The 24,340-nt window shown below is 43.8% G+C and overlaps 1 protein-coding gene across 3 annotated transcripts in view; it reads left to right on the forward strand.

The window, feature by feature from the left end:
* Window positions 1–24,340, forward strand: part of csul (protein arginine N-methyltransferase 5) — a 106,058-nt gene that overhangs the window by 20,508 nt on the left and 61,210 nt on the right. For all 3 annotated transcript variants that reach the window (XM_075669497.1, XM_075669514.1, XM_075669506.1), the window contains exon 4: window positions 2,704–2,835. In XM_075669497.1, coding sequence (XP_075525612.1) covers window positions 2,704–2,835 — 132 coding nt within the window. The remainder of the gene's footprint in view (window positions 1–2,703; window positions 2,836–24,340) is intronic.

The following is a 24,340-nucleotide window of genomic DNA, read 5'->3' on the forward strand; positions in this document are numbered from 1 at the left end:
TGGCACGAGAAAATAGCTTAGTATGAAATGGCTACCCTCATTGTAAAGGTTGTTTTCTTCTCTTTGTTTATAAGCTCAAGCAGTGGCATCAAGGGTGCGTCAGGATGTGTGCAAACACTGGTGAATGAAGTCAAAAGCAACAAATTTTGGGCGGTGGCTTTAAAGGAGTACTAGCACAAAAAAGTTTTGATCTGTTTCTTTCTGCTTTAATAAGTAGCTAAGGACTCAGAAATCAAGGCATGAAACCTAATTTATTTCAGAGCTCAACAGGTAATTGTTTGGAGTCTTGTTTGTAGCGGCCAGTCCAAGTTTTGGTTTCGGAGAGCGATGAGATGGGCCAGAGAAATGTGAACACAGCTGGGCACGTGATCACAAAAACCTCTAACGTATGTTCTGATGCGCACGCATGCTGGCGCGCAAGCTTCCTGTTGCTAGTTTGTCTGCTATGCCTGCACGTGCTTTGCGATGTCCTCGCCACCATCATCCTTGTTTTCGTCGTCCAGTGGCGGCAATTTCCTGCATGTGGGAGTCGCTGCCGTATTAGACGTGGCCAATCACTTTCGATTCGACCCAGTAGAAAGCAGCGACTCTGATACTGCGGCCGGCAACAGTGTGGACGAACTTCGAGACCTTCGCATTGGCCATATTCAATGGTCACTGCAGCACAGTCCAGCTGATAGTGCGGGAAATCTGTGGACACGACAAAAACTGCCACTTAATTCTGCAGTCGCAGCGATACGGAGAGCGTCCCACTACAAGCAACTGAGAAGAAGAGCACATACAAGCAACATGGCAGCCAACGAAAATTCGAGACGTAGCATTTTCTCGGTTGTTCACAATCCTCCCTTGATGTTGATGTCGCAAGGTGCTGCATTTTGCAGTTGGCTGCACGCACATACTTTAAAATTGATTTTAAATATGTTCTAAGCTATAGTCGTCTTTGAGATTTTGCAGACGATGTGTGTGTGCTCGCATAAATCGATCTCGCATCTTATCTCCACTTCAAAATCTTGTGTCAGTACTTCTTTAAATAAGGCGAAACTCATGGCATTACTGGTGCAGACTGGGTCGCCTGACTATGATTTACCGACACATGAGGCTTCACACCATCACCCAGTTTCATGAGACATGCCCTTCAAACCATTTTCAGCTGCCATATTTGGTGTATGTTGTGCTCTGAGGTCCCTTTGGCATTTCTGGTGCACACATTTACATCTGTAAAATGGCCACAGAGTTTGACACATGCCACAGCTTTGGAAAGTAGCATCGTTTCACGAAGTTAAGGGGTGCAGCACAGGATGTGCCCTCGGCTGTTCAGTGTCGGTGAAGAAGATGCAATATCTTTTTCCCCCGGCACTGGACGTGTATGTTTGGCAAGCTCTGCTGTTTCGAATGGCTGGAGCCTTGGCACTCACAGAATGCTGGCCCAAAAGGTGTTTGAAGAGTGCTTGAGAAGTTGGGCACTGTTTTTGGCATGCACACAGCATACCGTTTGGAAAAGACCTTCGAAGAGTACCCGTCTATGGCCAGAGTGAATGCAGCAGCAATGTGTGCAAAAGTGACCAGAAAGAAGTGAAAGCTTGAAACCATTCTCACATAAAAATGAGAACTTTGAGAAAGCCTCACATATGCTCCAGGGGAATTCTAGTGACCATACATACAGGTGCACTTTTGAGCTTTTGAAGGCACTTTTCTGAGCTGGTACTTTTTCACTAAAGTGCGTGTTAGCAAAAATTATTGTTTTTATGTTAGACAAGGCAGTCTTGTTTATAGAGCATTTTCAGGAATGATAAAATTTGATATAGAATGCTACTGTGCTGAATACTGCTCAGTTTTGCCTTCCTTGTTGTAGAAAAATTAAAAGATTGAATGCAAGGTGCAAGGGCAATCGTAGCAATGCAAATTATAACTTTGTTCTATGAAAACTACTACAAATAAAGAAAAATGGCTCTTCAGTGGCATAATTTCTGGCATTCCTATAATATATAAGGCACAAGAATGCTAAACTTTCTTGTTATTTCTGAATGGTAGCATTTATGACTAACCATAGTCGTTTTTAGTTTTGGAGAGCCAGAACTGTTTCACAAATTATTCTGTAATGATAGAATTTGGTCTTCTGTACTATACCATTGCTCTAAATATGCCTTACAATTTTTATTAAAATTGAGCGAGTGGTTCAAAAGTTCACTTTCATGAGCCGTGTCCCCCTTAAAGTGTAGGGCAAGAACATGGCACTGTGTGTTTATAGTTTAAAGCTTAGAAAATATATTTTAACATATAAGTTACATCTATTCAAAAAGCAGAAGCATTCTCCAGTTGGCATATTGCCCCTGACTAGTTAGCAAAATGATACACACCTCCTTGGTGGCTGCACCTCTCGTCTATTAGCTGCATCCTCCCCTTTTTCACCTCTGGCTTGCGAAGCGCTCACTAACATAAGCAGAGAAATGAATGGTTCGCTTTCCAAACTTTTAAAAGATTGTGCCCTTGCAGTGTCTCCTTAATAGTTTGTGCTCCGGGATGTCACAAGTACAATGCAGATTACAGTACTCCTGACAGTTTTTTTTTTTTTTCAAACTTTGTATGCTGCAAATCATAAGAGTGCAACAAAATTGACCATTGTAAGATAAGTTTGTGTGCTGTGCAGTCTAATGTTTTGGTACCACTGAGCTGAAAATTTGTCCATCATGTGTGTGTGTGCAGGTGCTGTACCAGGAGCTGTGCTATGCAGCGCATGTGGGTGTGCCAGCTATCCTTGTGGATGTGCGCAGCCGGCATTGTGTTAACCTGGCTCGAATGCTACACAACTACATAATGGCCTCTACTGCCTACCAGGTAGGCCTAGTGTTTATGTGGGTGTGAACATTGCCTGTGGTTAAATAGTATGTATAACATTGAAGTCAGGTGTAGTTGCTGGTTTATGCTGTACATGTTGTAGATGATTCATTCATGGTGTCATAGGGTAAACTTGCAAACTTCCGCAATTTACAGACTACCATTTTTACCCAATGAATATTAAGCAGATGTCAGTTTTGGCTAAACATTAAAATTGTAGCCACCTGGTCATACTCTACAAAAATTAAATCTTATGCATGAGGTCAAACTGTCAGGAGGACGTCCAGCAGTGTATTATTCAGATGGCCACTAGCGTTATGAGGTAAGCTACACAGATGCATTGGGGAAGTTGGGCAGCGATTATCATTAATGCAATTTTCCAAGTACAGTACGGCTATTCGTAGTAATAGAGACGGCAGCTGTTGCCAGTCCCTAGGCATGCAACAATTCACCAGCACGACCAGTGAAAACAAATATTGAAAACAAATATCCTGTGTAATCTGCAGCTGCACATAGTATCCATAATGTAGAAATTCCACATTTAAGCATGCAAAGTTGGTTGATTGTAATCCAAGAAATACAGTGCTTGAGGAGCCTAAAAACAACACTTTGCCTTATTAATTTCAATAGAGCTTTAAAAATATGAACAAGTAGAGAGAGATGTGATCATATGCAAATGCTGCATGCATATTGAACATAAAATTATTCTCGGCGTCTATGTATGTTTCTGTGTCAAATCAGTTTCTTTTATTATTGGATCATGTTTCATTCTATTTTGGATTATTCAGCCTTCTTATGTTTAAATTAGGGTCTATCAACTTAGAGAAAGGTTGACCCCAGCCACTCCTATTAACATGCACTACTATATCAAGGACCCACCATGGTTGCTTAGTGGTGATGGTGTTGGGCTGCTAAGCACGAGGTCGTGGGATCGAATCCCAGCCACGGCATCCGCATTTCGATGGGGGCGAAATGCGAAAACATCCGTGTACTTAGAAATTGGTACATGTTAAAGAGCCCCAGGTGGTCTAACATTCCAGAGTCCCCCATTACGGCATGCCTCATAATCAGAAAGTGGTTTTGGCATGTAAAACCTCATAATTTAATTTTTAGTATATCAAGCTAAATTTGAGTAGAAAAAAATTCTTGGACGATTACGATACTGCTTAATGTGAAATTTGAGTGCAGCTCTATATGTGTTTTCATATTGCGATATCTTGAGGCAAAGAATTTGAGAGAGACATGTAGCAGGGTCAGCAATCATCGAAAATCTGATCTGCAGGTCAACGGCGTCGGTTTTTATACATGACTCGTCGAAAGTTACACTGCAATTGCTGGTTCCACTTGGCTTCCAAAAAGTACTACACAATTCATGTTGCACACACAATCAGATTACAAAACAATCGCAAACTATGACAATCGAAACAAGCATAAGCAAGAGCTGACCTGAGTAGACGATAGTACAAAACAAGCGGTCCGGCTGAGACCAGACATAAGTATGCATCGAGTAGTTGGGCGTGTCTGCATGAAACCAGTTTCCCGCATGCACGTCACTGTATGGGCGGCTCTCATTGGTCTCTGCCGTTTGCGGCTCTCGTCTTTCGTCTGCCACTCCATGTTCGCTCTTTCATCTTTTGCTGTTGTGCTCGTTAGCTTGGTTATGCTGCCGCTTTGCGCAGGAGCAGGCCCATTAAGAGCTGTGCTCTAAAAAAAAAAAGAGTCCTGCATGTCAGCCCAATGCCCTATTTCTAAGACTAGAAACGGGCCTCAGTTGAAGAATATTGGTGTGCTAAAAAGAAGTCACAGTTTGGCCTGAAATACTAGGCCTTGATAGTGATAGCAAAGTATGAGACAATTACATGAAGTTAAGTTTGTAAAGTTTTAAAATAAAATTTTAGTAACGTTTACACGCCATATAGTTAAACCTCAATATAACCAACTTCAATATAATGAAATTCTCGATATAAAGAAGTATTCAATATAAGGAAGTACAGAACATTTCAATACCTCTTGTCCATAGAATGCCATGTATTTAGGACCTCAATATAACGAAGTGTGTTTGTGTGCGATTTCAGTATAACGAAATTTTGCTTGTGCCGCGAAAGAATGCTGAGACAATAAAGGGAAACTTCTGCTGACGCAGATGGTCAAATTGTTTAATTACAAGCAGCTGCATGTAAACGCACCTCTCAAATTGCATGCGGCGTGACAAGAGCAACTGCCGAAGTGGAGCCGCATCGTGTTTCGTATAAAGTTCAAGTGGGATAAGATCCTATTGCACCCCACGCACTTCGTGCTTTATGTGCGAGTGAAAGTGTGCGAGAGTAAGACAAAGAAAGATGGTGGCTTCACGAGCATCCGCCTTCCCGCACAAGCAGAGGGAAAGAGGGGGAGGGGAGCTTATCATCACCATTATCATCAGCCTGGTTACGCCCACTGCAGGGCAAAGGCCTCTGCCATACTTCTCCAACTACCCTGGTCATGTACTAATTGTGGCCATGTTGTCCCTGCAAACTTCTTAATCTCATCCGCCCACCTAACTTTCTGCTGCCCCCTGCTGCGCTTCCCTTCCCTTGGAATCCAGTCCGTAACCCTTAATGACCATTGGTTATCTTCCCTCCTCATTACATGTCCTGCCCATGCCCATTTCCTTTTCTTGATTTCAACTAAGATGTCATTAACTCGCGTTTGTTCCCTCACCCCATCTGCTCTTTTCTTATCCCTTAACGTTACACCTATCATTCTTCCTTCGATAGCTTGTTGCGTCGTCCTCAATTTAAGCAGAACCCTTTTCATAAGCCTCCAGGTTTCTGCCCCGTACGTGAGTACTGGTAAGACACAGCTGTTATACACTTTTCTCTTGAGGGATAATGGCAACCTGCTGTTCATGATCTGAGAATGCCTGCCCAACGCACCCCAGCCCATTCTTATTCTTCTGATTATTTCAGTCTCATGATCCAGATCTGCGGTCCCTACCTGACCTAAGTCGATGTATTCGCTACATATCGTAAACTGATGTTCTCTTCCGAGACTGTTAAACATTACTTTAGTTTTCTGCAGATTAATTTTTAGACCCACCCTTCTGCTTTGCATCTCCAGGTCAGTGAGCATGCATTGCAATTGGTCCCCTGAGTTACTAAGCAAGGCAATATCATCAACGAATCGCACGTTACTGAGGTATTCTCCGTTAACTCTTAACCCCTATTCTTCCCAATCCAGGTTTCTGAATACCTCCTGTAAACACGCTGTGAATAGCATTGGAGAGATCGTGTCTTCCTGCCTGACGCCTTTCTTTATTGGGATTTTGTTGCTTTCTTTATGGAGGACTACGGTGGCTGTGGAGCCACTAGAGATATCTTTCAGTATTTTTAGATATTGCTCGTCTACACCCTGATTCCATAATGCCTCCATGACTGCTGAGGGTTCGACTGAATCAAATTTAACGCTTTTTCGCAATCAATGAAAGCTATATAAAAGGGTTGGTTATATTCCGCACATTTCTCTATCACCTGGTTGATAGTGTGATATGGTCTATTGTTGAGTAGCCTTTACAGAAACCTGCCTGGTCCTTTGGTTGACAGAAGTCTAAGGTGTTCCTGATTCTATTTGCGATTACCTTAGTAAATACTTTGTAGATAACGGACAGTAAGCTGATCGGTCTATAATTTTTCAAGTCTTTGGCGTCCCCTTCCTTATGGATTAGGATTATGTTAGCGTTCTTCCAAGATTCCGGTACGCTCAATGTCATGAGGCATTGTGTATATAGGGTGGCCAGTTTTTCTAGAACAATCTGCCCACCATCCTTCAACAAATCTGCTGTTACCTGATCCTCCCCAGCTGCCTTCCCCCTTTGCGAGCGAGCTAATGGTAACGCAACTGAGCACCTGCGAGGGGCGGGGGGGGGGTGGTTGTAAGCTGGTGTACATCATGATTTCTGGTACGCATTTCGGCTGTGGCTGCGCATGGCTGTACGTGCAACTGAGCGCATCCACATCCACGCACCCTGCTTTAGAGGTAATCTGCTGCGTGTGCGAAGAGTGGGTGTCGAGACGGCATGGCATCATGTAAGTTTTCACGCGCGTTTAGTATTGGAGGTTATGTAAGCTCGAGTTACAGTGACCTGTTGGAGCTAGAGGCAGACGAAGCATTCGCTCCCCGCCGCTGGCGCTTTGCTTGATAGTGCCGTCCCTGTGCGAGCAATGCCCTAAGCCGCAGAGACAGAGCACACGCAAAAGTGTGGCTGGCTTTGCTTAATTCGTACCGCTGATGTGAATGTATCGTTGACATGGTATTGACTCCCAAATTCATCAAAATGAATTGTTTTCTCATTCAGCTTTGCTCTTTCGATTTCCTGATAGTTTGTATAATTCCCCGGCCCCTTTCCGTGTAAGAAAAATCGATTGGAGACTGTACTTATTTGCATAAATGGTTGAATTTCAATACAATGAAATTTGGATAAAACAAAGCAAATTGCCGATTCTATCTACTTCGTTATATTGAGAATTAACTACCTAAATTGCAGTAAAGATTCGTATACTACTAAACAAGCATGGTGTCACATGTCCAAAGATGACAAATGTAAACAGAGTTCACTCGATGACGCCAGCTCTTGCCGACATAATGTTGGTGTGATGAGGAGTGCCAGCAGCATGGAGCAAGCAAGCTTGTCAGAATGTTTGGGGCTGACGCTTGCCTCATCATTTCAACTGTGGCATCTCTCCTAAACTCAGATAACACTAGGCATGTGAGAAGACAGAACGCATGAAGCTGCCAGCCTTTTCTGTTTGCCTTTCACCATGGCAACTGCAGCAGATGAGCTCCAACATATGGCATGTGGTTTGTGTAAGCAAGCAGCCATATGCAGCCATGGCCGAGCTGGAGGAGGAGACGCACACTCTTCTCCTCTGTCTTGGCCATGGGCCAGTGTGAGATTGATCACATGTCCAACTTTGGGCACGTGGGAAGACGGTGTACGTCAAGCCATCAGCCTTTTTGGCTTGCCCTTAATTTAGTTAGTAAGCATTCACTTACTAACTAAATTAACAAGCATGGTGTCAGCATGCACAGGCAAGCATGAACATATCACACTCTATGACCACAGACGCTCGCTGTCAAAGCGCTGGCCTGAGGAATCGAGGAAGCAGCAGGGAGTGAAGTGGCCTTTGCGCCCTCTATCTGCTTCTGCACAAACTGAGCATCGAGAACACAGCGCACACAAAGCTACGAGCCATCCGCCCACCTAGACTGTGCCCCCAAAGCAGATTGCATTCAAGTTGTAGCCTGCACGACCACGCGCGGCCGAAGTACAACATCCTCCTCCCTCCCTATCTGGTGCCATGCACATGACGGAAGATGAGACTGCACACTTCCCCTCCACCCTTTTGTCCTTTGTGCATGCTAGATTGAGCCACCACCGTCGGCTCGCCGTCGCGTGCTTTCACGCGCACACACAGCATACGGCGCATGAGGACGATGTTACCATGAGACGAACCTGGTACGTTCGTATTGCAAATGAAGCCCGTAGCAACTGCCAGACGAGGTCAACCAAGTGCGCCTCTGTCTACCTTCCTCCGCGATGCTTCGCCTCATTTCTCCTTCCCCACTTAGCTCAACGTCACCTAGACTTTCCTCTAGATTGCTTTGCTTTGCCACGCGCTCAGAGCGCTCCTTCGTGCTTTCGCTAGCTGGGAGCCTGCACCAATAACCTATGAGGTCACAGATGCCTGCTTTAAGTCCCTAGTGAACTTTTTCCAGCAGTACAAAGGCACAGATGGATTTTTAAGTTCATTAGGTGAGATCACATTGTTTGTGGCTGCTTGCCAATTTGCCAGAAGCACCAAACATCCATCACACTCTGGATGAAACCAAGCAAGAGTACCACTTGAAAACAGTTTTCTATTAGCTCAGCTAAATAAATGCTTTTTATGTCATTTTTCCCCCCATTTTAAGTCTACTTCATTTACCGTTTTGAAGTAAGATATTTGGATGCACCTGGTCATGCTGCCAATTATTCTTCTGATAAGACGAACAAATTTTCATGGTCCCTTCAAGTTCGTCTTAAAGGGAGTCTGCTATATACTGTATTTGCTCGATTCTTACACGTCCTCGATTGTGACGCACACCCGTTTTCCATGACCAAGGGGGAAAAAAAAAAACGCCCACAATTGTAACGCGCACCTGTTTGCCGCAACCTAAAAAAAGAAAAAAGTCCTTTACAGTACTGCACACCTCATTCTTTCATACAGGAATACAACTTTCTCTCATTTGGAAAAACAAAGATTTACTCCCAATACACTAAAGTTGCGATAAATAAAAAAGTTTGAGTTTCACCCGAAAGGGGGAGCATCGATTACGATAGCAAATTAGTAGACAGCTGTACGAAAAGTAAGGATAGTAGTTTTATCAGCCATATAAACTTTTAAACATTTGCTGACTAAGTTAACAAGCATGATGTCACGTGCACACTAGCAAATGTGAACACATCTCGCGTAATCACCGTGGAAATTTTTAATCAATATGCTGGACTGGGGAAGTGCAGTAGCAGGAGCAAGCGAATTGACCTTTGTGCGGTCTCTCTTCAACATGCACTAAGCGATGACAACCCAGCGCGGTGCGCCTAGATGCATAGACTGTCTCCATTGCAGATCGCTTTCAAGATAGGTGCCGCGCGGCCAGTTCGTAGCCGCAGTCAGAGTAGAAAGCTGCTCCAGTTTGCGCCAGGCCTGCAGGAAAGTTTCAGAAACTCCGAACGCCCGTGATGCAGCCTGATTTTCGTCCCTCTCCGCACACGTGATCACTTTCCTTTTAATTGCGGCATTGTGATGAGCTCTGCATGTCTTTGCAGTTGGCACTTCCATGCTGATAGAGCAGACACATAAAACGGGAAGACCAGGAAGGCGGACGGTGCAATAACCTAAGCACACATACTACAGCACATGGTGGAAGCTATGGCAGCTAGGCTCCAAGTGCGTGTGAGGCGGCCATTTTGAAATGCCGAGAGTGATGTGGTAATGCAAATTTAGGGTTGTACTCGATTCTAACGCGCAAGCAATTTTTGGACCCTTTTATCGGAGAAAAAGTGTGCATTAGGTTCGAGTAAATACAGTATTCTTACAGCAAATGACCACACCTCTATTCAACAGCTTTTCCAGTCGTATGCTACAACTCCCACAAGCACAGCCGTGCTCACCTGTTCACAGCACCACCATCAAAAGAATTGCAATGGAAGTGTTATGCATTCTTCTCACATTTCTGCGCGAGACAGGACTGATGGACACTTTGTGATATATTTGGCGCAGAAAGAGACTCTTAGTCGGAGAAATTGCCAGCCAGGTCTGCTAGGCTAACCCCGCCTCTGCACATCACCACCACCACCACCACAGTATTACAAAACGACTAAATATCTTTATTTTGATGCTAATTAAGAAAACAAAAAGAAAATCTCCATAATATATACTTCATATGGCCTCTAGGGGCCCAGCACCCGTACATTCATCAGTACGGTACACATGTGATCGCGCTGCACACGGTTGCAGGTGCAGTTCTAATGCTACGCATAGGCTCAATATCAGCTCCCTCAGTAGTCAGTATCGTCTAAGGTGCTGGTCGACAATGTCATCGACCACCACCTGATGACGAAGCGTGCGCTCCCTTTCTCTTCACAAAGGATCGTTGTCGAGTGCATGGAGGGCTATTAAAGCAGCCCTAAAAAAGAAATGCAAAGAGAAGCCGACACTCCCAATTTATGACAGAAAACTTCACTGCGTAACATCCACACTTGCAAGTTTCTCTGCCTATCACACTTTGACATTGTATCAATGTTCATCACTTCTTCTTGACTTATCCTCAGCTGATAAAATACGACATGATGATGCCTCGCACCACGTCAACAGTTTGTTTTTGCAGATTCAGGTGGCCGCATTCCGACAGACGAAATTCACAAAGCCTCTTACAGGTCAATTTTGGAGAACAGTAATAAATCATATGTTGCTGATGTTAAGGCCTGGAGCCTCTAACTATGTTGTCTATCATAGCCCAAGTGGCACCTTATAGAAGTCATGGCTAATCAGTCAGCATCACCATGATGCTCAGCGCCAACGTTGCCATGAATTTACCAGCCCAGTGGCGGAACAGCTACACCAATGGTGCTAAAATGCGCCAACAATGTTCCTTTGCACCATCCTGCGCCAAGGCAAGCATACGAGTGAAATCCTCCTTCTGTCGATGCTTCACAGGTAGCAAAACTGAAAGCAAAACCGATAGCATGCTATCATCATCATCGTAGAAGGAAGCAGAGGCTCGTTGTAGTCATCCGGTTCGTGATTCCTACGTTTCTCTCTGATGGACGTACAGTGTAGTGCCGGTGCACCATCTTGCTGGTGTTTTATTTCTGTGTGGATTGAGCCTGCATGGTACTGCGGAGTTAGCCGAAGGAAGATGTCACATTCTAGGATTAAAGTTTAGCATTTTCTATGTTTATGGGTGATGGCAGGTTTTGTAAAAGAGCCGCTGTGATTCGAATCACATGTGGTGCATAGTTTAGAATGGTATTAGCAAGCACATGTCAGCTTTTGCATGTCTGAGTTAGTGAATAGATTATGATTTATAATAGTAATACCAGTTTTACTGCTCGCATGGATATGGGCCAGGTTGTTAATTTTGGCATGATGTGTAAGCGCGCAGCATGAACACATGGGGGCCGGGCCGTTGAGAAAGAAAACAGAAAAAGTGAACCGTGCGACTATTCGTTGTTGGCCTAAGCATGTTCTACAGTCATGTTTTATATGTATTATTGGAACCTATTTCCCATGTCCCCATATTGCGATCGATTTTTGCGACGTCACTTCGCACTTGCCACTTGCCTATCAGTGTGGCCTGAAGTTCGTGACCCGTTGGGGTAGTATTTATAATGGCTATGGCGTTGTGCTACTGAGCTCAAGATCGTGGTTTTAACTGCGGTGGTAGCATATTGAGGAGGGAGAGATGCAAGAACGCTTCTAATGCAGAAATTGCAAAGGTGCAAAAATAAAATTTGTTTGCATAACTTGCTTATGTTGTGCCATGCTTTATTGAATCAAATGAGAGAAAGCAAGAACCTACGACACTGCTTATCGTGTCTGATAGCCGCAGATTTATTAGGACTGAGTTAAAATGTGGTACATGGCGAGAGCCGCCACTTCAATAGGTGGCGCAAAACTATTCTGTCGAGTTTCGAGTCGCTGCACTTTGTCAGCGAAATAGCGTCGCCGACGCAAACGCAAAACCTTCTTCATGTCTCGCGCATGTGCAGTTGCACTGACGCTATTCTTTGTTAAAGAGCTCCCTAATTTGCATGGCATGACACGAGCGTATTACATGATGTCATGTTCAGTGCAGGCACACGTACTTGATCAGTCTTGTGTTGAGCCTTCGCCCACAAGCTGTAACTGTTGCACTGTGTTGCATCCTCAGTTAATAAACACACATTTGTTGACGATCTGTCCGTGGTGCGGAGAGTGTATGGTGAGTCGACGAACCTGGCCGCAGTGCCCTTTCTTCGTCGGGGTGTGAAGGAGTGTCGTGTCCTTTCGTGGCCGCGCTCACAAGGTAAGCCTCATGCAAAGCCATCTCCACAACATATCGACAATGTCACTTAAAATTTGTATGGTATGTATAGTATGTGGTAAGCAGACGTGTGCTGGACCTTGTTGCAGAAGAGCTTGTGGCCGTGCCAAATCAGCTTTTTTCCTGCACCAAGACTTGCACCAAAAGGTGAAATGGCTTGTTCCACCACTGCCAGCCTCATAAGAACACATGCTCAAGTGCACGTCAGAATCCTTCTCAGCACCGTACAGGAAGCACATAGCGTTTCAACATTCAAGCTGGTTTTTGATCAAATCCGTTCAGGGCAGTCACTGCACATATAGTGCAATGCAAGGGGGGGGGGGGGGGTAAGTGGCGATTGAATTGCGAATGAACTGCAACTCAACAGCAACAGTCCATTAAAATTTTGCACGAATTTCGGAAGTTGTAAAATGTCGGCAGTGTACTTTTGTGCTCACTGCAGGACGAAGGCTTCTCCCAGCGATCTCTAATTACCCCTGACCTTTGATTGTTCACATGATTTTGGTATCTACGATGCGCCAGACTTGGAGGCTGTGTTTTCTCGCACTGAGTGGTATATAGCACATGTCCTTTCGAACTTATCTCTACGGCAATCAGATAGTTTCCGAGGGTCGAACAAACGTCATCTTTATCTTTGTTCGCTTGTGCGAGTATATGTATTGGCAGCATCCACATTGGGTAAGCGATGGATGCCGCACTGTGGACTCGCACTTAAATATTCCGAATGTAACGACCTTCGACGACGATGTTGACGTACCGCAAAGGTGTGCAACTCGGGAAGTGGACGACCTGCTCTAGTCGGATGTTGGCGCTCGGGGCAACCCGCCATGCGTGTCCCCCACAAAGACCACTTGGAGCAAGTGGTTTTCCTCAGCAAATAGGCTCATGGTGACATATTGAGGTGGACGCGGGATCTATGTTACGCAGCAGGCGCAGCTACATGTAACTGTAGTGGCTAACTATTATAACGCAGTGTTTGCTATGTGCATGACGGGGCTGGAATGCACACTTGCGCTTATGTGCTCCAGTGTGGCTGTGCTACATGGTATGGACTGGCTTTGTCCTGCACCAGCTCCAAATCGCACATTTTGAAGTGCTGTCAATAACTCACTACGAAGCGGTGTTTGCCAAGGCGTCTATGGAGGAGTGGCCAGGAGTGAGCACATGCTGGCAAGTATACTTGGGGTCTGACCTAACGTTTTGCAGGGTTTAATGCTATTTTAGTGCACAAAACTAACCGAAATTGGGGAGACCCAGCAGCTATGACACCAATAATCAGTGTGACCAAATTTTAATTCCTACGCAAGTGGCCGCGGCCGAGTGTGAGCAGACAAGTCAGCTTCTTCCAGAAGTATGTAATTCTTATTGAAATTCAAAACAGATTTTTGCTTACCTCAGCCTATTTATATTTAGTAAAGTGTGTCTACACAGTAATAGTAGGAAAAAGCGCACTGATCCAAACACCCTTGTTGATTGATGTCGGCTATGGGCCAGTAACAGCTGTCTGTGGGAATCTTGCGTATGATGACATGCAAGTCATCGGCAGCTTCGAAACTGGTGAGGAGAAGGCCTCGTTTGAAAAGAGAGTGTTTGAGAAAAGGGTGACTTTGCGCTCTGCTTGTGAGCTCCACGTGCCACGTATGACTGCAAAATTTGGCATAGGTGTTCACAGCTGCATATGCTATCCTCGGACTGTGTTTTTTTCACCAAGCCAGAGGGGTGGATCAGGACCACTTGTTTATTAACCCTTTAATGCCCGATTTATTTTGGAGTTGCAAAAATTGAAGACTGTTGTTTCTCACACTTCTGCATCTATATGGAAATACCTAACTGGAAAATTATTGTGCTAGTACTTTTTTTCTAAAAATCGGCATGTCTCGCATTTGCAACATTGTGCATTTGATCTTTCTTCGACCAATGCTGAAAACTTATGCAGCTTCGACTCGCAATTACGCAATGCTTGGTTTTTCTTTCTTCTCAAGTGTTCTTTATTTTTTATAAAGCTCTTGAATTCGATCTTGCATTGAAGGTGTACAGTTAAACCACCATATAATGAAGTCATAAAAATCTGCACTTTACTTTGTTACATAGAAGTTTCTTTACATTGAAATGCTGTGTATTCTCTTGTAAAAACCACAACTTGCACACCTGTAAGGGCGGCATACCTTAAATTTGGGCCTGAATATTTTGAGGAAAAGAAAAATCCTATTTTGAAACTTGTCCATGCATTGACCACTTGCAAGTGCGCACCTCGTCAGCCCCTGTTTCTGCTGTTGATAGTCTGTTAATGAGGTGCTGGTTGACCTAAGCAAAGGTGTAGTCACAAAATTAATTTCGTGGTGCCTTGTAGCTTGTCCTGCTGGGCTTTCCACCCATGCCGCTTTTCGTGGGCAGATGGGCGTGGTATACACTGCACACCAAGGCTTTTCGGTCATTGAGCGTATATGTTTTATGCTGTAAGCTTTTCATCGCTTCCACACCACTGGAACCGTATGTAGGTGTTATCGACTGTTACATTTCATTCACATATTTTGGAAAAATATAAGTATGTGTTTTTTTTTTTTTTTTCGCAACTTTACGCATGGCACGGCGTCTGCTGACAGTATCACATTTGAACGGTGCATTATCATGTGCTGCAGGAACTCTGCGCTTTGTACGAACTGTAGATGCTTGTGCAGGGAGCTGTGAGTTTTCATCACTACTGCACTACCTGAAACACACATGGGCACTAATTACTGAAACAATCCAGTCATGTTTCACGTGAAAACCCTGATAGTTTTTTTCATTGCTCAACTTTATCTGCAGCGTGGTGTCTAAGGACAGCTTCACCTTGCAAGAGCGCACTTGCGGGGAAATTTCGTTATACTGAAATTGTGGATAAACATTTGTGTATTGTGGTTAAAAATGCATGGCTTCTATAGATATGCAGTTACGAAAAGCAAGCCTTGTGTTAGATTATTTTTGTTACATTGGAGTTTGTTACATCAACATTTAATTGTAGTGTGTATTGAGACAGGTGCGCATTGCAACTGAAGCACATAGAAACTGGCTGTCCTATACTTTTAGGCTGCCTGTCATTCTGCTTTGGAATACGTAGTGTCCTTTGCTTGCTTGGCAGGGTTCATAGCAGTCCTTGAAGCCCTTAGAAACCCTTCATTGTGAAATTGCTGTATTCAAGTTCTTGAAAGCCCTTTAATTTCATATAGTGCTTAAAAATCATTGGATGCTTTTAGCTAAGCTTAAAATATTTTATTTGTGTGTGCATCCACAAGGGTTATGCAGTCCAAGAGTCAAGCCAATTCAATCTGATTATCATCTTTTCTTTTTTTAACCGTCTTGATTGTGGTGCCTGGTGATTGTTTATGCGAAAAAACTTCGTGAGCACTCTTTTTTTTTTTTGTTTCATTTCGCATGCAATAAAAAAAAATGTTTGCTCATTCTTTGCGACATTGTTCTGTTTTCAAGCTGTTATTGCTGTCGTCATGGTGCTTTAATTATTGAAAATGCTTTTTCAGTGCCTTGAAAGTCCTTCAAAACTCTTGAATTTTTTCAACAAAAGCTTATATAGTCGAGTCTCGTTAATTCGAACTTCTGGTTTATTCGAACTGACACTGTGGTCCCCTCAAAGTTATGTGCATTCGAATGGGAAAAAACGCCCAATAATTCGGACGTGCAAGCATTTGACATGGTTCATTCGAACATACTGCGCTCAGCAGCTTGCCAAATCACGCGGCGGTGCCTCCGACCAGCATTGCTGACCCCGCCATAAAGGAAAAGCTTAGCAGACACCCCTCAATGCTGCATGCGGTGGGGGGAACTGTGGTGGAAATTTTATCCTCTCTCAAATAGCAAGGTTGCTGTTTCTGCGTCGTGCCGCAATGCCGCAACCATACTAGTGGAAAAATCTATGGGCACTTTGCTGAGCTAAACTGCGATAGGCGAAAGCCTATTTATAACTGCGTCTGTTGCTGTTGTTTGAACTGTTCTGCGAACAGATGCCGCCGTGGCCGCGAGCATGGGATGCAATCACAGCCATATAACTGCAAGGTTTGTTGCCGATGTGCGCGCACCCCCACACGCATGTCCGCGCTCTCCCACGTGCCCACTCGCACAGCGCTACTGGCGTGGCGCCTCTTCCCTTGCCGGTGATCGCCGCTTTCCTGCATCCACCACGGACTGCACCCGGACACTCATGAGCCACTAAAGGCTTACGCCTTAAAAACGCGTGCCACAGGAGGGATCAGTCCTATGCCGATTTTTCGTGGCATGCCGTGGTTTCAAGCGAGCCTGGAGTGGAGGAGATCAATGAGAGCGGCCCCTTCAGTGACATGCACGCGGGAAACTGGTGGCATGCGGAACTGCCTGACCGCTCTATTCGTACTCGCATCTGGTTCAGCCGGATCACTTGTTTCGCACTATCTTCTGCTCGCGTCAGCTCTCACTCGTGCTTGTTATGGTAGGCTTGGTTTGGTCTCGTTTGTGCTTGTTTTGGTTGTCATGGTTTCCTTTACAATGATAAGTCTAAACCGAAACATCCCAATGGAAAGGTTGTCGGAGACAGCATGCCACATTCGTTTCTGTACAAGACGAACCCTGAATACAAGGATGCGAAGGTGACACCCAGTACCTCATTCTCCTTGTCTTTTGCACATGGTGACACTGCAGCAGAAGGGAGCACACCAACATGATTATGATCAGTGGCAACGACTTCATCATCTTCATAAGACATGACATGTTAACATTGGACGAAGAATGTAAATGCAGCAGCAATCTGGCAGTAGGCGAGAACGCAGAGCAAAGCAGCAGCGGAAAAGCCATCAGGCTGGGAGGAAAGCAAATCCACTTCCTTCCAGGCCCCTCCTTGCAACTGTGCTCCCCTTGCCCTCTTCAACTCCCTCGTGTTGCTGGTGTTGCCAGCCCAGCGCCTGCTTAGCCCACTCCCTAAAGTTTCATTTTCTGCCATTGTTGGGAAGCTAGCGTTAGCCGGCTTGGGAAGTTTCATGGTCCTCGCTCGATGTGTGCTTGCGTGCTGCGATATTTCATGACTCGCACTGTTGTGCTTTGTGCTACGGTGCACGAGTACTTCAAGAACAAGTCCTTCTTTTATATTTGAACAAATTTTCGGGCCCCTTCGTCGAGTTCAAATTATAGAGATTCGACTGTACGAACACTGGCTTGAGCATGCTGCTGCTTCAAAAAACAAAAGATGTATCTGAAGGTATTTAATTGCAGTCTTCATACCCTTTCTCATTTAGAGATTCCTGCCACTGCGGCATCTGACCTTGCTCGGTGCAGGGTATCTTCATTGCAGTCACTGACTTCGGGACCTCCTTCTGTATACAGTCGAACCAGACTATATCGAACCCATTTACATTGAATTGTTCTGTATATCGAACAATTTCTGAACACGGTATAGTTACAATGAGTATATATAGCAAAAGTTATGCTTACATTGAACAAAAATAGCAGCGACTCCCTATATATCGAACGTCAAGCGGCGCAAAGGTGCTCCCAGAAGTTGGCTTTCCCTCGTGGCTGTGGGGAAACGCGGCGGTGTGGCTCCATCCAATCGCTCCCCCTGCCGTGACTGCGCTGCGTTGGGCGAGCCATCGACACCCCCTTGCAAAAAATGATCCTGGCCCTCCCGCAGCACTTGCTCAGACAGCCAATCAGAGGCTCTTGTGGCCTCGTCGTGCAAACTGGCGCAAGTGCGAGTTGTCTCGCTGCTTTTCTGGTTTATTGTGTTTGCACCCTGTGGACCTTCTCCCGTAGTGTTGCCGGGATGAAGCGGCAGAATTTACTTTTCGCCGTGAAGCTTGAAATCATAAATCGGGTTGAACACGGTGAGAAGTTAGATGAGCCCGCAATGTGCAAGATACTCTCTGCATGATCTTGAAGAATAAGGGGGAGATTAGGGCGAAAGCGGACAAACTCGCGACCTGGTGCTCGTGGCGCCCAATAAGTACGCACGGCCATGTACAAGTGATTCACCCGAAATTTCTTCAGACGTGCCGGCTTCCGCGTGCCCATTGATGACAGTAAATTCTGATGAGTGCAACAAAGCCGTTGCCGGTGTTGCCGAAGTTTGGAGTGAGTTGTCAGAATTTTCGGAAGCCGTTGATGAGTCAACGGTTGACGAGTTTGTGAGTGCAGAAGATGGTGTCGCGACCACGGGAGCGCCTGAAAACGAAGACTACATTGCCGACATCGTACTGAGCACAAGTGAAAGTGGGCACAATGAGGAAGCGACAATGCTCCTTTGCCCACATCTTCCGAGGTGATTGGTGCACTCGCACTAGTCCGGTGCTTTTGCGCAAATGTGGAAGTTTGCGGCCTCAGCTGCTCCGACTCTTTAGACAATGTTAAGAAGTGCATGCGTCGCAGGCAGCGAAATTGTCCAAGTAGAAAAAAACATGACTATTTCATGCGAACCTAAGCAAGTTTCATCAATAAAGTGATTTTATAAATGGTATGTGCTTTTATGACGTCCAATTCTTTAGCAGGCTTATATCGAATTATGCCCTATATCAAACTGATAGGCAATTTTTTTGCACATTCGATATAGCCGGGTTCGACTGTATTAGCATCCTGTAATCTTTCCAATCATCACAATAAAACCAATTCTGATTCTGATCCACTTGATGCCACCTTTTCTATTGCTAGGAGGCATGCTTTTGGGCCAACTGCAGTTTTCATATTCCTCACCCTCACTGCTCCTGTCCATTATCGGAGATAATGGACAGGATAATGGCCTTGAATATTGCATGCATAGTCATCGTCATCTATGTGCTGAGATACCTGTCATCACTCTTGCCTTCTGGTGGAAGATGTGTACTGAGCCAACTTGATCATGATCTATAATTCTTTTCTACTACTATTCTCAAAGGAAGGATAACAGTAAGACGATTCAAGATTTGGTGCCTCACTGCAGTATTCATGTCATCCTTTTTTCCACACACAATACATGAGTCAAACAATTTGCCTGATGCTGTTGTTACTAGCATTACTGTATACATGCTTCTGAAGGGAACAGAGTTGTGCAAAGGTCCACCAACTTGTTTGCAAAACAAACCAAGGTTGTGAGGGAACCCCACATGTGACATACTCAGTAGCCAAATGCATAGCTACATCGTAGTTGACTCGCGCTACCCCAGTAGCCTACCCTCTTTATCTGGGCTGCTCAGTAACCACTTTATTACACATTTAAGTTATGGTAGTTGTTTGATTTCTTCTGAAAGAACAGACATATCCTGTTGCATGTGTTGAGACATTGCCTAGTATTGCAGTCTTCATTGCACACAGCATGGTGGCACCATCTGTCAAAATATGCAAAACTACAACTCTGAATGAATTCAAAATACTTAAAAAAAAGTGTTTATGATTCAATTTCAGCGCTGAAAAACAAACAAACAAGACATACTAATTTCAGAAGCAGTTGCCTAGGCTGTGGTGATGCAGGGGCATTGCCACTGCCAACTCTGTTTATCTGTGCCTTAGTGGTGGCTACTCCATGATGCATGGTTGCTTTTGATGACGTTTGACAAATGGGGGTGCGAGCGGGTGAATGGAAAACAATTGCACAACTCTTGCTCCCTAAAGGGAGCCATATGCGGTAGCTCTAGTTGCTATTGCGCCCGTTGAGTCGTTTGTTGCCTTACTCAAAGAAACATCTGCATGATGCACAGTCATTTTGTAGAATTGTTATTTGATGACAATAAGTCTAGCACACTTGTTACCTTGGCACCTTTCTGCATTTGACTGACACATGTGATTGCTGCTCACTGACACTGTTTTTCTATTTTTGTTTTCTTTGTATAGCTTTAATTTTATTTGTTGTTTGTTTTAATTTTTTGTTCATCTTGTTTGTAATGTACCCCCACTGTAATAATGCCCTCTGGGTGCATGTAGTGATCTTAATAAATAAAATAAATAAATAAATAAAAACAATTTGCATCTATTGTATTAAATGGGCACAAGACCCTATAGTTAGTTGGAGCCCTTCTTCGAGCGATGCACCCACTATGAGAAGTAAACAGCATGTGAGCATTGTGCTTAGCTATACACTCAGTGCTGCATTGCAGCAGCAGAATCCATGAAATTGCGGGTTTAAAGCATTGCCAGTGACACTACAATGGGTGCTCGTAGTCTGGCTGTTCATCTCATTTCATTAATGCTGCTAAATGATGTTCATATTTTATGTATGCGTGCGGTCCATTTCCATTGAACCACAAGAGTGCAGAAGGTACAAATGCTTGTTGTCGTGAATTCATAATAAAGCAGAAATCCAGCCATTTTGCTGCTAAACTTGCATTCTGGTAAGGTTATTGATGGAAGAGAGAATGTTGAGATCCATGAGAACAAAAAGTTAAAGAGAATTAATGTGCTGTAGGCCTAGTTGGTTCATACTTGCAGATTTAACGACTGCACACATTAGATGGCACTAGCTCAGGTTGACCTTTGTCTTTCCTGTCAATAAAATCTATCTTAGATGGCACAAAAGAAGATAGACACAAAACAATTGCTAAATTGTTAACAGTTGTGAGTTAGTGCTTGTCTTGTGTCTGCGTTCTTATTTCCCGTCTAAGGTGCACACTTGTTAAACCTGCAAACAAACAGTATATTTATTTCGCTGCCAGTCTCATCTGCTATATTGGTAGACGATGATGGAAAATTGCATAGTTGTATGTAGTCAACTCTAGGCTAGTCTAGAGTTGCTCGCTTCTTGTTCAATTTATTGGTTAAAGGTGGCACTCCAATAATTTGCAGTGACACCATGGATGACACAGACAGAAACTAGCCTGGAAATTGTGCATGTTAGTGTGGACTTGGCATGGATTTGGTGTCACGAAATTGTGACATTGGGCATTAGAGGGCTAGTGTGACATTTACCATACATAAACCCTCTAATTCCTGCTAGGAAGCTTCAACTTTCCTGCCTAAAAGAACTCACTAAAACTTCATAACTAGATCGAAATAACTGCAAACTTTTTTCTTTCTCTCTACAATCTAGATTTCTTTAGTTCCTTTATGCTATAAATACTGAAAAAGTTGTTAGCCCTAACTTGATAAAGGGACGAAGACAGAGTTGTATACAGCAGACTTCCATTACTTTGGCAAAACTCAGTTCGTTGTTTCCTGATATGTGTTAAAGAGCCTCAAAAGCAGTGGTGGGATTGCTGTACTAATCTGCGTCATTTTGTTAGAAGTACTATATTCATATTACAAATTATAAACTACGCCAGAGCTGCGCTGAATGCCTGAGTGCAGGTGGTGAAAGCCACCGACCCATATGCAAAGGTTTACCTAAGTTTCCCAGTGCATCAGACAAAGACAGAAAATACACACACACAGTGTTGAACTAACAACTAAAAGTTTTTTTTTTGCCTGAGAGCATACAATTCACGCAAGGAAAAAATAAGAGACAAAAGAGCAAAAGCACAAAGCAGTAATCTGCAGGAGCATCCAGCGGCCTGTGTCGCTGTGTCACTTATTGTGTGATGCGAAATTGCACTCCTTACTTGGAAAAAATGATAAAGCCGCACTGACGCACTTTCCACCCCGTTTTGAAATTTTTCGTGCTTCGATGATTGTTATAGTGAGCTCATCTTTTCCTTTCGCGAATGCATGTGCTTGAGCAAATAGAAGCCGGGAACCACAATCACGACAATGCACTCCAAGATGCCCACTGACAACCTTTTCGGCATTATATCTATGTTCTCGGAGCCATTCAGTTAGGCATAGTTGAGTTTGGCCTACGTTTGCACGATAATGGTGTCTGTAAACTATGCCTTCACCACACGACATGAAATTTATGCTCAGTGGTGTACCCTTGTTTTGTTAAGAAGCCAAGCTGTCATTGGCCTGAGAGCACAATCTTGAAAGTTTGTGAGGTGCAGAAACCGCAACATTGACACCTCGAGTGCTTCAAGCATGTTTTGAAAGTTCAAAGGTTAAGAAAATATGCCAGTATGTAGGTGATTATTTGGTGCTCTTATACTGTGACAAACGTACCCTTGGTAATACTGATGTGGCAAATAGTTGTTGGCGAGGTGATGTCTTACGGCTTTCCGTGCGCTGTTCTGGTGCTGCGAAGAGATGCTTATTGACTCTACACCAATCCATAACTTTCACTTGCTGACTTCTGACAAAAGAGCGAGTGTTAGGCTAGGTGAAGTAGTGTAGAAATAACGAAAATTAATCTATGCAAGTGAGGCAGCTGGCCATCGCGGAAAGCTTGCTGCTATATATTCACATTAGTCAGCAGCATCCATAACATAATCATCATCAGCATCTAGAGTTCATAACTTTTGTTCTCTGATTTCTGACAAATCAGCGATATTAGACCTAGTGACGTAGTGTAGTGATAACGAAAATTAATCTGTGCAAGTGAGGCAGCTAGCCATCACGGCAAGCTTGCTGCTATATGTTCACATTAGTCATCAGCAGCCACCTGTTTTGGATCCATGGGCTACCTGCGGGCAATTGTCAAGTCTACCTGTGAATTTAATCGAAAACACGCGAGTACAGGCAGAAAGCTCCAAATTGAATTGGGTGAGACTGCAATGATGCATAACATCCATTGGGCTGCGCTGTTGGCAAATGCAATCTCCCAATGGCCTCGACTATCATGAAATTTCAGGTGGATATCATTTCTTAGCTAGTTTACAGTTTTCTTCAGGATTATGCTTCACTAATTGCGTGCCAGTTGGATCGCTACGTGCAGTCATGAATACGCTGTCGACGCATGGTTACATGCGCCCTTGACACACCCAGTTTTTGGTTTTATTCACTAATGGTGCAGAAGGGGGTCACCTTCAGGGGCACTTATGAGTGGGGAACATTGTGTCACTTTAAATAAGTGCTTTTCATTTGTTTTAAAAGTGGCATTGTTATAAGCATGCAATAGAAGATAAAAACAAATGAGGATAAAACTGTTGTGTTGCACATAAAGAATAAGAAAAATAATGTATTTAGTTTCGATTACACGGTGATTTCTGCAGTGCTTTCAACAGTTGACACGCTTAAAAGTTAGGGGTAAATATATCCATGTACTTAAGCTGGCCCATGCCATGTTATAAAATCTGCGAAACCACAAGAATGAAAGTTTTTGTTTTTGTAACAAACTGCGATCTGGCTTCCAGTCAGTAAAACTAATGACATACCTAACATATGTACAGCCTGTGCTAGAATATGCTAGCATCATTTGGGACACTTATCAGTCCGGGTTAATTGAGAGACTAGAGTACAATGTAGAGAAGCCAGGTTTATTCTATCAAGATTTAAGACCCTGAATTCACCGAACTTGCCTATGTTCACTGAATGAAGGTGCATAGCTAGGTTTAAATTTTTCTTCCTTCTTACTAAGAACACTTTATTTAATAGTGCGACAAGGTAGAACATAAAGATAGTACTTTTCAACTTCCACAGATGCACCTTAACAGTTATGCATACTCTTACTTTCCAAGAACATTTAAAGAATGGAATATGCTACCAACATCAGTACGACAAAGCACCAGTATAGAAGCACTTGAAAATAAGATAAAAGTTATGTGAAGCATGAACATATGTACATATTGTATGCACAGGTTTTTTTTTCTTTAGTGCTTTATTTTAATTGTACTACTTTATTCTGAATATGTAATGGATTATATTGTGTGTGCACCTTGTTTTCTTTTGTGCTGTAATGCATTAAGCGAGTGAGGTTGCTATGTAATGTGATGGTCATCTAATGTTGTATGGATCATGGAGGTGCTGCTTCTGACCCACCCTGTAACGGCTAATAGACCAACAGTATAAGTAAACAATTTTTAAAAAGTTAATTATAGATCCATTGGATAGTGTCAACCACTTTTGCATGCCTTGTTGTGGTTGAATGAACAGAAGTTATAGTGTAGTGGAAGCT

The sequence above is a fragment of the Dermacentor variabilis genome, chromosome 1 (assembly GCF_050947875.1).
Source record: "Dermacentor variabilis isolate Ectoservices chromosome 1, ASM5094787v1, whole genome shotgun sequence".
Classification (NCBI taxonomy): Eukaryota; Metazoa; Arthropoda; class Arachnida; order Ixodida; family Ixodidae; genus Dermacentor; species Dermacentor variabilis.